The 12195-nt window shown below is 46.3% G+C and overlaps 1 protein-coding gene across 2 annotated transcripts in view; it reads right to left on the reverse strand.

Annotated features, from left to right (window-relative positions):
* LOC147435661 (haloacid dehalogenase-like hydrolase family protein) overlaps positions 1-12195 on the reverse strand; it is a 64347-nt gene that overhangs the window by 15246 nt on the left and 36906 nt on the right. For both annotated transcript variants that reach the window (XM_086488655.1, XM_086488654.1), the window contains 2 exons: positions 7237-7326; positions 6898-7095 (listed from right to left, as the gene is read on the reverse strand). In XM_086488655.1, the coding sequence (XP_086344781.1) occupies positions 6898-7095; positions 7237-7326 (288 nt within the window). The remainder of the gene's footprint in view (positions 1-6897; positions 7096-7236; positions 7327-12195) is intronic.

Below are 12195 nucleotides of genomic sequence, written 5' to 3' on the forward strand. Positions count from 1 at the left end.
TAGACACATTGTGGTACACTTTTTTGCTAACACGCAAAGCCCACCATGCTATGTATATATACATGAGGACTCCTGGACAGAGGAGGTAGCCCGACGGACAACATGCCCTCCTTGATCTTGGGTTGCACAATCTTTACAGTCACGCCTATCTCGCGGTCGCTCGGATGCGGATTACTCCCTATCCAAGCGGCCTCGAAGATAGCGAGGTTGGCTGTTGTTGCAGCATCGGTTTTCTCTCACTGACTCCATGAGGATTGTCTCATGGAATGTGCGAGGATTAGGAGGGCCCCAGTTTCAACACCAGCGAGGTCGTTTGTGTCAAGAGCTTCAGTGATGCCTTGTGGCTGGTGAGATTGATATTCTTATGCTTCAGGAGCATCATCTCTATACATTTTGGTCAGCTCATGGTGGTATCCAAGGAGGGGTATGTATGACTATTGCGGACATTTGACAGCATGCCATTGTGGGTAGAGGGATTATTGTGCCAGGCAGGGCTCACTCGATTACTATGCAGGTTCAAGGTTGCCTCATTTGCTTCCTGAACATATATGCGCCCAATGTGGCAAGTGCACGAGTAGATTTTTGGTCTCTCATATTGTAGAGTCTTTGTCGCATGCAGAGCAGTGGTGTGTTGGGGGAGACTTCAACATGTTGGAGGACCCCTCTGACAAGATTGGAGGTAGCCATGCTACTGTGCACGGGGCTGAGTTGGCAGCTTGGGAGCGTCTATGTACGACTTTGAGGTTTCTGATGTTTGGCACCATTCACGCTTTGTCAGGCCCCCTCACAGCTTGTCTTTCTCTCGCTCTGACTACAGAGTAGGAGGAGTGAATCTATCTCGGATAGATCGCTTCTACGCCAGTTACCACATCTGTGACATGGATGGATCTGTTTGCATTCTGGCAAGGACTACTTTTTCCGACCATGCGCCAGTGATTCTCACTGTGATAGACAGACAAAGGAGGGGGAGTACGATGTTGCACATCCCTATGAGGATCTTGCTAGATCTAGAGCTTAGAGAGCGAGTGGTGGCATTTTAAACAAAGAGCTTAGACACGCAAGACACCCCTGCTGGTAAGTGGCCTTCGGACTGGGTGAGCTTAGTCGCTTCTTCCACCAGGAGTCTGCAGCTCGCTTGGTTGCAGCCAAGGAGGAAGAGAAGTGTCTACGACGGAGCATTGTCCTTGCAAAGAATGCAGGGGCATCATCCAGATAGTCCTTGGTTGGAGAAGCAGATGCAAACACGCTCAACAGGAGCTGGCTAGCATTGAGGAGCGGCGTAATGAGTTTGCCTTCCATCGGCAGGCATCTCAGTGGACCCATGTGGGTGACAGAGTTATTGGGAGTTCTTTGAGATGGTGGGGCTCCGCCATGCACACACCAATGTCAGCCAGTTGAGGAGACCTAACGGGTCAGTTGCTTCAGAGCTTGAGGACATGTGTGCAATTGCTACAGACTTTTTTCAGGATCTGTTGTCAGTTGAGCCTCAGTCAGAGCACCACGATGCATGCAGAGAGCAGGTTTGGGCACAGATGCCTTGCCTTGTTACTGAGGAGATGCGTCAGAGACTAGAGCTTCCCCTCCAAGTAGAGAAACTCCATGAGGCTCTTAGAACACTCCCCCGTGGTAGTTGTCCAGGTTCTTCTTAGAGTACTCGGACTTGCTGTCTTTGCAGTGCATTTCAGTACATCTTTGCACACTGGAGTGATGTCTGACAGCACGAGTGAGGGCAGTTGAGGAGTGGCCTAGAGCAGCATCAGCCCACTTGCATGGAGGAGCGCTTGAGACAGCCCCTTGTTTGGGACCCCATGGTTAGCACTCACAGAGGCCACCTGGTTGGTAATAGGCCTCATGTTTCTTGGGGTCCCATGGCACAGGGTCCAACCCGCACTCTCGGCGATAGGCGACAGTTTTCAAGTGTCTGAGGAGGCTTAGGTCTTGGGAGCAGTTGAGGAGTGGCCTGGAGCAGCATCAACCCACTTGCATGGAGGAGCGCTTGAGACGGCCCCTTGTTTGGAACCCCATGGTTAGCACTCAGAGAGGCCACCTGGTTGGTAGTAGGCCTCATGTTTCTTGGGGTCCCATGGCAAAGGGTCCAACCCACACTCTCGGGCGACAGTTTTCAAGTGTGTCTGAGGAGGCTTAGAGCATCCAGCTACGAGGCATGAGAGGGGTGCAGAGCATGTGTCAAGATATTACAAAGGCTTTACCGGCTAATTAGCTCACTTCTCTAGAGACAACGGCTCCCAAATGGATGGGGGCCTTCACACGACTAGAGGTCTTCATTGCAATTCGTGCTTGCTCGGAGCCCATACCCCCCATGTTCTTTGAGGTTCACAAAGAGGGTCGTCTACACAGAGTCTCACTAGAGGTTGCGAAGTGTTGTTTTCACAGGATACAAGTAGAGGGCATCTGTGGGAGAACTTGTTCCATAGATCCTGACAGAGCAGACCTTGAGAGAAGCCATTGGCGGCTTTGGGCTTGGGAGAGCTACCCTTTGGCACAAATATAGTAGGACCCTAGAGAGTGGTTTTGGAGAAACCCCTTCTCTTCAGCCGATCACCCTGGGATCCCCTTCTTTCAGTACACGGTTCGACTGGGGTGCCACATACTTGCAGCACGGAGAGAGGCTCGTCCTGCAACAGCACTTCATGTTGGAATTGAGGGTTGTAGGAAAACACACATAGCTTGGAGAAGACGAAGGAAGCTCAAGGCACACAATAGAGAGTGTATTACTTAGTGTGCAATGGAAATACAGATTGCCCTAGAATGAATGGGCGTATATACAATGCACGGGGAAAAAAATCTCCTAGTAAGCGAAAAAATGTCCCGGCGGTCCTAAGTGAGTTCACACACATCACTACCACATGTATATGGTAACAAATCCCCCTGAGTGATGCGGTGGACAAGAGCTGGCACATGAGTAAAGGGAAGTGCCATGCCCTGAGGACATGATCAGTCCACAGAGGGGAGTAAACCCAAAGCTTTGCAAAAAGCTTCGAACTTCTCACGAGACAATGCCTTTGTGAAAAGATCTGCAAGGTTGTCCTGTGTTGGCACATAAGCCAAGCTGATCTCTCCTGCTGAGAGCCTCTCCTTGACATAGTGGTAATACACCTCAATGTGCTTTGTGCGAGCATGAAAAACTAGGTTTCTCGCAACTATCAATGCGCTCTCACTGTCAGTGTAGATAGTGTTGGCAATGTCATGTCCAACGCCCAAATCAGCCATAAGGCGTCTGAGCCATACACACTCAACCGTAGTTGTGAAGATTGTCATGTACTCAGCCTCACAACTAGAAGTGGCCACAGAGGTTGCTTCTTGCTCAACCATTACATGAACTGCCAAGCATGAAATAAAAACCACTAGTGGACACTCGCGTGTCAAAACAACCAGCCCCATCTGAGTCCGAAAAAGCATGTAAGTCTGGCGGCAATGATCCCCCTTGGGATAAAACAAGCCAAGACGTAAAGTGCCACTCAAGTAGCCAAAAATCCGCTTGACTGTCTGCCAATGCTTAGACCCTGGGCTATGCATATATCTGTTGACCTGTGAGACTGCAAACTGAATATCCGGCCTCGTGTTGCATACATAAATGAGGTAGCCAACAGCAGTTTGGAAAAGAGTGACATCAGCGGGATCACCAGCATCATGTAGACTTGACTTCAAACCTATTTCCAGGGCAGTGGCAATAGGTTTGCAATCCTCAAGTCCAAACTTACATAGCAATATTTCTATGTAACTTTTCTGACACAAGACAATACCACCATCACACTGCTTAAACTGTATGCCCAAGTAATGATGCAATAGCCCCAAATCTTTCATCTTGAAAGTAGCATTCAAATCAGCCTTAAATTCAGTAATATGTGCCTCATTGGGACCACTGATCAACAAGTCATCCACATAAAGAACAACAATGAGAAGTACATCGCCCTCACGCTTGACATACAATGTGCTTTCTGTTGGACTGTTACGAAAGCCTCGTTTGACCAAATGAGTGTCAGCCTTCTCATACCAAGCACGAGGAGATTGCTTCAACCCATACAAAGCTTTGTTACATTTGCACACCTTATCCTCTTGTCCTTTCTTGACAAAACCGCAAGGCTACATTACATAAACTTCCTCAAATATATCACCGTTCAAGAAAGCAGTAACAATGTCTGATTGATGTACATCCCAACCAAAATGAGCTGCCAATGCACATAGAAAACGCACAGTAGTCATACGATAAGTGGGAGCTAAAGTCTCTTCATAATCTATGCCTTTTTGTTGTGCATAACCCTTTGCAACAAGTTGAACCTTATAGTGAATAATCTCAACTTGTAAACCCAGTTCATACCAATGGCCTTTTTGCTAGGAGGCAAATCACATAAAGTCCATGTGTCATTTTCTATAAGTGCATCATATTCTAATTGCATGGCAGCCATCCAATTTTATGAATTCTGTGCTTCATCAAAAGATAGAGGTTCCTCAACATCATGTAAGCTAGGCACAGCCAAAGCATAACAATCTGATGCATAAGATGCATGGCGAGAACCTGAACGAGTGCGACCAGACAAAGGTGCATCCAATTTGCTGTCACGCAATGTATGCACGAGCCATTTTGGCATACCTCTAGCCTGCTCATTTTCAGCCCTTTCCTCATCAAGTACATCATGTACATCTACATCAGTAATAGGCTGATCTGTGACATTTTCAGAAACCCCCATAGGCTGTACATTTGCCTCATTGGAATTTACATTCGTACTTTCATCACTGAAAAGAGGCAACAAAGTGTCATAAATGTCTTGAGAGCTTACATTACTGTCTTTAGTACATGACAGCAAGGGCTGAATAGAATCTTCCACATACACAACATCCCGTGAGACCAAGATACGCTTTGTTTGCGGATGATACAACCTATAACCTTTGCTTTCAGCACTATAACCAACAAAAATACATTGACAGCCTTACAATCCAATCTTATGTGTTGTGTTTGTGGCACCAAAGCATATGCCAAACAACCAAAAACACGCATGTGATCAATAGAAGGCTTTCTATCATGCCATGCTTCATATGGAGTAATAGACTGCAAAGCTTTTGTAGGACACTTGTTTAGTACCTAAGTGGCACACATGATGGCCTCAAGCCAAAAAGAATGCGGCAAAGCTTAACTTTTGACCATACATCGTGCCATTTCCGTGAGTGACATGTTTTTCCTCTCAGCAACACCATTTTGTTGAGGCGTATAAGGCACTGTACATTGGTGTTTTATCCCACGACTATATTGAATGTTCACACACATCACTACCACATGTATATGGTAACACTTCATTGGCAGGAGGAGGGTCTCACAGCTGAGTTCTTGTCACATTTTTTGGGAGCGGTTGTGAGACTACAGACAGCCGAGGAGAGTCACTTTGTTCCAGTGGCTAGTTGCACACAGAGCTATAGCAGTTGGCAACTGGCTAGTACACAGTGATTTTTCAGTAGACTGTGCAACTTGTGACCATCCTTTGGAGAGTCAATGTCACTGTCTGCGGGACTGCCCCATGGCACGGCAAGTTTGGCTTCGGGTTCTTCGATTGATGCCAGCTCTTTTCTCAGCGCGAAAGTACACTTGGGGTGTTGCAGCCTGGTGGCCCTACGCTCCATTTTGAGCTAGCCTTCACCAACAGGATGATAGTGATCTAGGGGGTCGACCTACACTTCAGCATGCCATAGAGCTTACCCCGCACGAGTGGTGCAGTGAGAGAGAGGTGTGTTGGAAGTTCATTTTGAGCTAGCCTCCACCAGCAGGATAATAGTGATCCAAGGGGTCGACCTACACTTCAGTCTGCCATAGAGCTTACCCCGCACGAGTGGTGCAGTGAGAGAGAGGTGTGTTGGGAGTTCGTTTGTGGCCTGAAACTCTGGTTCATATGGCGGGCCCGCTGCTTCCGCATCTTCGAGGCTTGCCTTGTCCCATCGGCAGAGACTGTTCGACACTTTTAATTGGAGCTGATTCACACTCTCAGGGGTCAGTTCGAGAGACTTCAGGGCAACTCCGACCGCATGCGGGAGCGCAGAGAGGCTTTCCTGCGACTTTGGCGCCCAGGGCCTTTCTTCACCTTGTTCCAGTAAGCCCAGATGGCACTACCGTCCACCTGTGTGGCTCTTTCCTCCTCTCCCATTTTTTGATTTAGCCCTCATTGTACATATTTTGTTTACTCACTGAGAGAGTCTCCCCATGCTTTTGATGTAGCCCTCTCTAGTAGAGGTGGTCTGTAGCCCTATGGGCAGTTTTATTAACTAAAGGAAGGATCTTTTTCTATTAAAAAAAAACAGCTCAGAGTGCTTCAGAGTGGTCTGGGAATTTTCTTGTTCTTTTTTCCCCCAAAAGGACTTTTCTCCCCCCTAAAGAGAACGTGGAAATCCCATAACAATCTGAAGCACTCCGAGCCAACTAAATAAAGCATTACCGGAAACAAACACATTAATCACAATCCAATCAGTGTCCTTTCTGCTGATCACATATAACAGTGTATCAAGGAAGTGATCACTAGAGTGCTCACCATTGCCTGTTGAATCTACTTTCCTAGTTTTCCAAGCAACCCCAAAAATGATCAGTCCTTTTCTGGAGAAAAACATTTTGCACTATTTTCCTTGCTGCACTCTAAAAAATGTGATGTGAGTTAGCAATACTCTCACAAATTGTGTCAGCTATGTCCCAATAGCCCATATGATTGTCTGAAAAGAAGTTTCCAGGATCCATCTTATGTAACAAAGTAGCGTCACTATCTTTGATATCCTAAAGTATAAAACAGACTTAAAAACCAATGTGAGCAAAACAAAATACAGTTTAACCAAATTGAAACTAGTCACTCTCAGTACAGCCTTGTTCTTGCCATCTGAGAGAGCGTAGGGATAGTTAATTACTGGGTTGGGATGCTGTTGCCTTGGAAATCCTTGAGAGACACCCTCTTGTGTTCCGTTTTCTACTACTGTTCCATCGGAAAAACTATCACAAGAGGAAGCTTTTAAAGTGGTTAGGGGTCCATGTTTTGGATCTGCAGGATCAAGTCCCAGACTATGTAACCTCAGCGCAGCCTCAAATAGATAGTGGTAGCACTCAGCCTGCATCACACCACGCCACGCAAAACATAACATCATGTACTATATACATTTGGCCAGTCCAAACCCAAGAAGGAATGAAATGTAGTACATCAGAAATTATTTCCAAATGCTGAAGATAAAAATATCCCCAAAGAGTTTTACCTGAGTCTTGGCACTTATCCAAGAATCTCCCCAAACATAAATGCCATGGTTTCTCACCAAAACTGCTGTGCTTTTAGGGTATGCGCCCATCTGTGACCAACCCACAAATTAATATTCATTACTTTCCTTTTTCTACAAAGAAAATCTTCCATTAAAATGAAACATCTCAAGGGCACAAGCCTAAAGATAAATATCCGAGTGATCTCAAGATCCATAAAGTATGCAATCAAAATACATAAACTATTTCTTAGTTCTCAACCTCTACAATCTCCTAACATACTTTCTTTTTTATATGAATCTGTTTTGACACCCTGTTGGCCCCAAGGTTGGCGCCCCTTTCCGTATTTCTTTATTCCAATTAAACTTGGAGAAAATTCCTAAACTTCTACGAGTTGTCCCACTGCTATCCGGCTGAAAATGGCCTACTCTAGCCCAATTTCGGCACCATAACAACAGTAGGGCTTCACAGACAAAACCCCCATGTACTAGGTGACTTTCCACATGAATTGAAGCACTTTTGCAAACCTTGCAAGAGAACGCTGAAGTCTCCATTTACAGCCTCTAAAAGGCTCCAAAACACTTGTTTAGCAGTTCCTAGCTTCCCCGAAGCTCCTAGGACCTTTATGCATCAAAAAGGGTCAAAACCCTAAACCTGCAATAAATTACAGCAAGCTGTAATTCTCTATGTTGGGCTTCGTTTTGCGTGTCAATCGCATCCATAGCAATCTCTCAAGTTCTCCCACCTGTAGGGCTACTTGCCCTTTGATTTAGACGAGATTTCTCACGAGAAATCTCTCCAAATCAACCTGTACCTACTTGGGATTAGCAATTAGCTAATTCGGTACTTGTGCAAGAGGCTCTTGCCTCAACAATCACACATAAAACTACATAACTGTACATAGAGATGAATAGCCCTTGAGCTGGGCATTTTGATTTTAAAGGGGGAGAGGTGCACGAGAGCAGAATCATCATGTTAGATAAGACGGAGGAGAAGGCAAGCTTTCCATTAAAGCTGTAGACATGTACCCATTACTCCCACACACACTGTAGTCACTTAATGATGTCAAATTAGCCCTCCTCCTTCCCCAAATCGATTTTGGGCGCCCCCCTTGCTAAGTTGTCCTTGCAGACTGCTCTGGAGCCGCCAAGTGTCCACTTTGCCCTTTTGAGTTAATTTCCAATACCCACTAACTTAGAAGTCTCGCATGGAGCCTGAATGACTTTAACTGAGCCTAGCCACCCATTTACCACTCAGATTCCAATGCCAATTGGCCCAACCATCATGTGGCGACCTGGCCTCCACTGTTGCAGGTAAACCTCTCGACCATGGGCCGTTTCACACCGGCCATTTGTGACTTAAAAAAAGAGGGTCCCAAAAATTAAATAAAAATCAAGGAAAAGAAACCAACAAATGAAGTTAGTGTTTGTCACAGTCTCGTGACATACCCCCCTCTTGAAATCGCGAACGTCCTCGATTGCATGCCACTAGCCAAATATACATGTCATAGATGATTTAGCGTGATTAGCACCCTTTTATCATTACATGTGTTATGTCCCGCTCATAGGAGAGGGGATCTAGCCCAGATGCCGTTGGGATGGGCGTCCAGTGTCCGGGCGGACGTAGTGGCCAGTGTGGCCGGCCATTATTATAAAAGGGAGGCCAAGGCCTCATTTGCAGTTATCGACCCCACTGACAGAGTGCGAGTGGTTAGCCCGCGAGGTCACCTCGAGGAGGTGAGGCCGGGTGGTATGGGACGCTCGGTCTTACAGGTGCACGCCTACGTCCTCAGACGCTGGCCCAGCACGAGGGAGCTGCCGGATGGTGGCTATGGTTGGGTGGTTCGTCAGACGCGTGTCTGTAGGCGGTCTGTGTGGCCGGGAGATCCTATCTCCTCGTTCGTTTCATGGTATCAGAGCCGGCTTGGCTGCACGAAGGACCGAGTGCACACTTACAGACTGGTTCGAGTCGGATAATCACTGTTTTATGTCATTTTTTATGAACTAACTGTTTAACTGATTATTTTCTTCTCATAAGCTTGTGTGCAGGAGAAATTTAATGTGTTGCTCGCTGATTTTTTTATAAAATTCAGCAGCCCAGCAGGTGAAAAATGCGAAAAATCACGATATTACTAATTGATTTTACTGGTTTTTTGATGAAAATCAGTATATTACTCATTAAATTGCTGTTCTTGATTAAATTTCAGCATATGGTACACTTTTGCATCTCTCTGTCAATTCCTCTCTCTGTAACTCTCACTGTGCGAAGCTTGTGCGAAGCACAGAGAGAGAGAGAGAGAGAGAGAGAGAGAGAGAGAGAGAGAGAGAGGGAAATACCTGTCTGTGCTGGTTTCCTTCAATCCGCAGGAAACGTTGCAGGAGAGAAAGAGAGAGAGAAATTGCGCAAGGAGAGAGAGAGACCCAACGTGGCCTCTCTCACGTGGATTGCTCTAGCGCGCTTGCTTCCTTCGTGTGTTCTCCGCAAGCGGGCACAAGTCCCAAGGCGCCCCTCTTCTCTCCACGCGTCAAATTTTGGCCAGCGCTGCCTTCGAAAAATCCACGCTGATGGCTTCTTTTTTTTAACGCTGGCTTTATTAACTCCCCAAGGACCTTTTATTTAAGTGGCCAAAGGCCCTTGACTTATTTTAAAAAAGGGGGCCTGGACACTTTACATTTTTTTTAAAGAGAGTATGAAACCTGCTGATTATTAAAAGTCACTTACAAAGACTCAATTTTCCTGCCGAGGAAGTCATTTTTCAGCCCTCTCCTCCTCTCTACTACTCCTCTATCTCACTCGCTCGCGCTCCCGCCATCACCTGCTCACCTTCACACGCTCACGCCAATGCGTGGAGCTCTTCACAACCTCAACTTTTCGCGACTGAAAAGTGCAGAAAAGGCTCAGTTTCGCGTGAATTTTCCAGTTTTTTCATGCACTCCGCCATGGATTCCTCCAGCTCAGATGTGCAGCGTGATGACGCGCCAGGTAACATTCAAATCCCATTCACGCATGCTCTCTACACATGGATTACAAGCACTTTCCAGAGTTTCGACCAGCGTGTTACCGCTCTGGAAAACGCGAATGTTCAGACGAACCTTCGCTTGGCCTCTCTCGAAGGGGTCGTACAGGGACTCAGTTCCAGACTTTCTACTCTCGAAAATATGGCTCAATCGACGACTGCACGTATTTCCGAGGGCGAAACCCACCTCTAACATTTGCGAACGCAGATTGCTGCTTTTGGGCGTTCGCCGGGTGGTCCAACTACCACAATTCCGTACAAAACTACAAATTTCTCAGATGAAGAGAAAGAGTGTACGGAATTGGCTGTAAATAACTGGTTGCACCAGTTGACCACATACTTTGATCTCCATGGGGAGCATGATGAACGGAGGATTCAGACGATTCCTCTTTATCTGCGCAGTAAGGGGCTTACCTGGTGGCGTGATATGTCAGAAAAGCCTACGACGTGGGCTGGATTTTGTGTGAAATTCAAGAAGGATTTCGCTAAAATGGACCCTTTGAAAGCTTACGCCAAACTACAAAGTCTTTCGATGAAAACTCTGTCTTTTGATAAATATACGACAGCTTTCAAAGAGGCACTCACCTTCTGTGGATTCTACGCACGCCGTGCACATGTATCTGCTGGGATTGCATGAGGACTACCGTTGGGCCTTGATTAAGGATAAAGCCCCAACTGACGTCGAGGATGCAGTGGCAAAGGCCAAGACGTTCCATTTGATCAATGGAGCGAATTATGAGAAGAAAAGAACTGCAGACCATCAATCCGATGAGGGTGCTTCGAGAAAGCGACCCCAATTCCAGCATAAGTCCGAATCACCGCCGAGATCTTCTCAGGAAAAGAAGAAAGCCAGAAACGCTTCAGTTGCTGATGCAGTGAAGAAGGGGGCTTGCTTCGGATATGGCCAGACTGGTCACCAAATCAAGGATTGCCATAAGAAGAAGAAGACGCAGAAACCGCAAGGCCGTCCTTCGGTTCAGATTCACGAGATCTCAGGTAACTCTGATGTTGTTCGAGTTGAAATCCATCATTTAGAGCACAGTTCATACACAAATTGTACTTTTAGCACCCAAGTGTTTGGTAAGCACGATCTTCTCCGTTTCCTCGGGAAGATCAATGGTCACGACGTGACCGTACTCCTCAATTTTGTGGATGCAAAATTGGTGCAGAAACTGAACCTGCGGACGCAGGACAGTGACCATGAGTATCACGTGAAGATGGCTCGTGGCGTCGATACGGATGTATGGAATCGGATGGTTCCAGACTTGTCGCTCGAGCTGGCTGATTACAAAGAGAACCTGGACTTCCACATCATGCGCCTGGACAGAGCAGATGTTATTTTAGGAATTCCATGGTTTTATGATAAACAAGACTCATTGTATATAGACTATGTACATCACTCTCTTGTTTTTGTTAAACAGAACATGCCTCATGTATCTGTGTCGCTTTCTAATCAGAAGTCTGTAAATAATGGTTTTGCAATACCAATTGTTACTGCTTTGGAAATGTATAACGAAATAAAGTCTTCTGATGTTGACTTTTACCAATGTGTACCATCTGCTTGGTTTGATTCATTAGTGCTTGGTACTTCTGTCACTGAATTTTGTAGAAATGTTCTTCTGTTGAACTTTGGGATTCCAACGAAGCCAACCTTATCCGAGAAATCATGACTGATTTCAAGGATGTTTTCCTGATAATTCATGACTGATTTCAAGGATGTTTTTCTTGATAATCTACCTCCTGGCTTGCCGCCTTCGAGAGGAGTAGATCATGGCATTGAGTTGGTGGCTGGTAGTCAGCCCTTCTCAAAGCAACCCTATCGGTTTAGTAAAACCGAGGAGGACGAGATTCAGCGACAGCTGAAGGATTATCTCGACAAGGGTTTTGTTCGGCCTAGCAAATCCTCGTGGGGAGCGCCAGTGCTACTTTCTCGAAAGAAGGATAA

The sequence above is a fragment of the Adiantum capillus-veneris genome, chromosome 18 (assembly GCF_014529385.1).
Source record: "Adiantum capillus-veneris isolate H3 chromosome 18, ASM1452938v2, whole genome shotgun sequence".
Taxonomy (NCBI): domain Eukaryota; kingdom Viridiplantae; phylum Streptophyta; class Polypodiopsida; order Polypodiales; family Pteridaceae; genus Adiantum; species Adiantum capillus-veneris.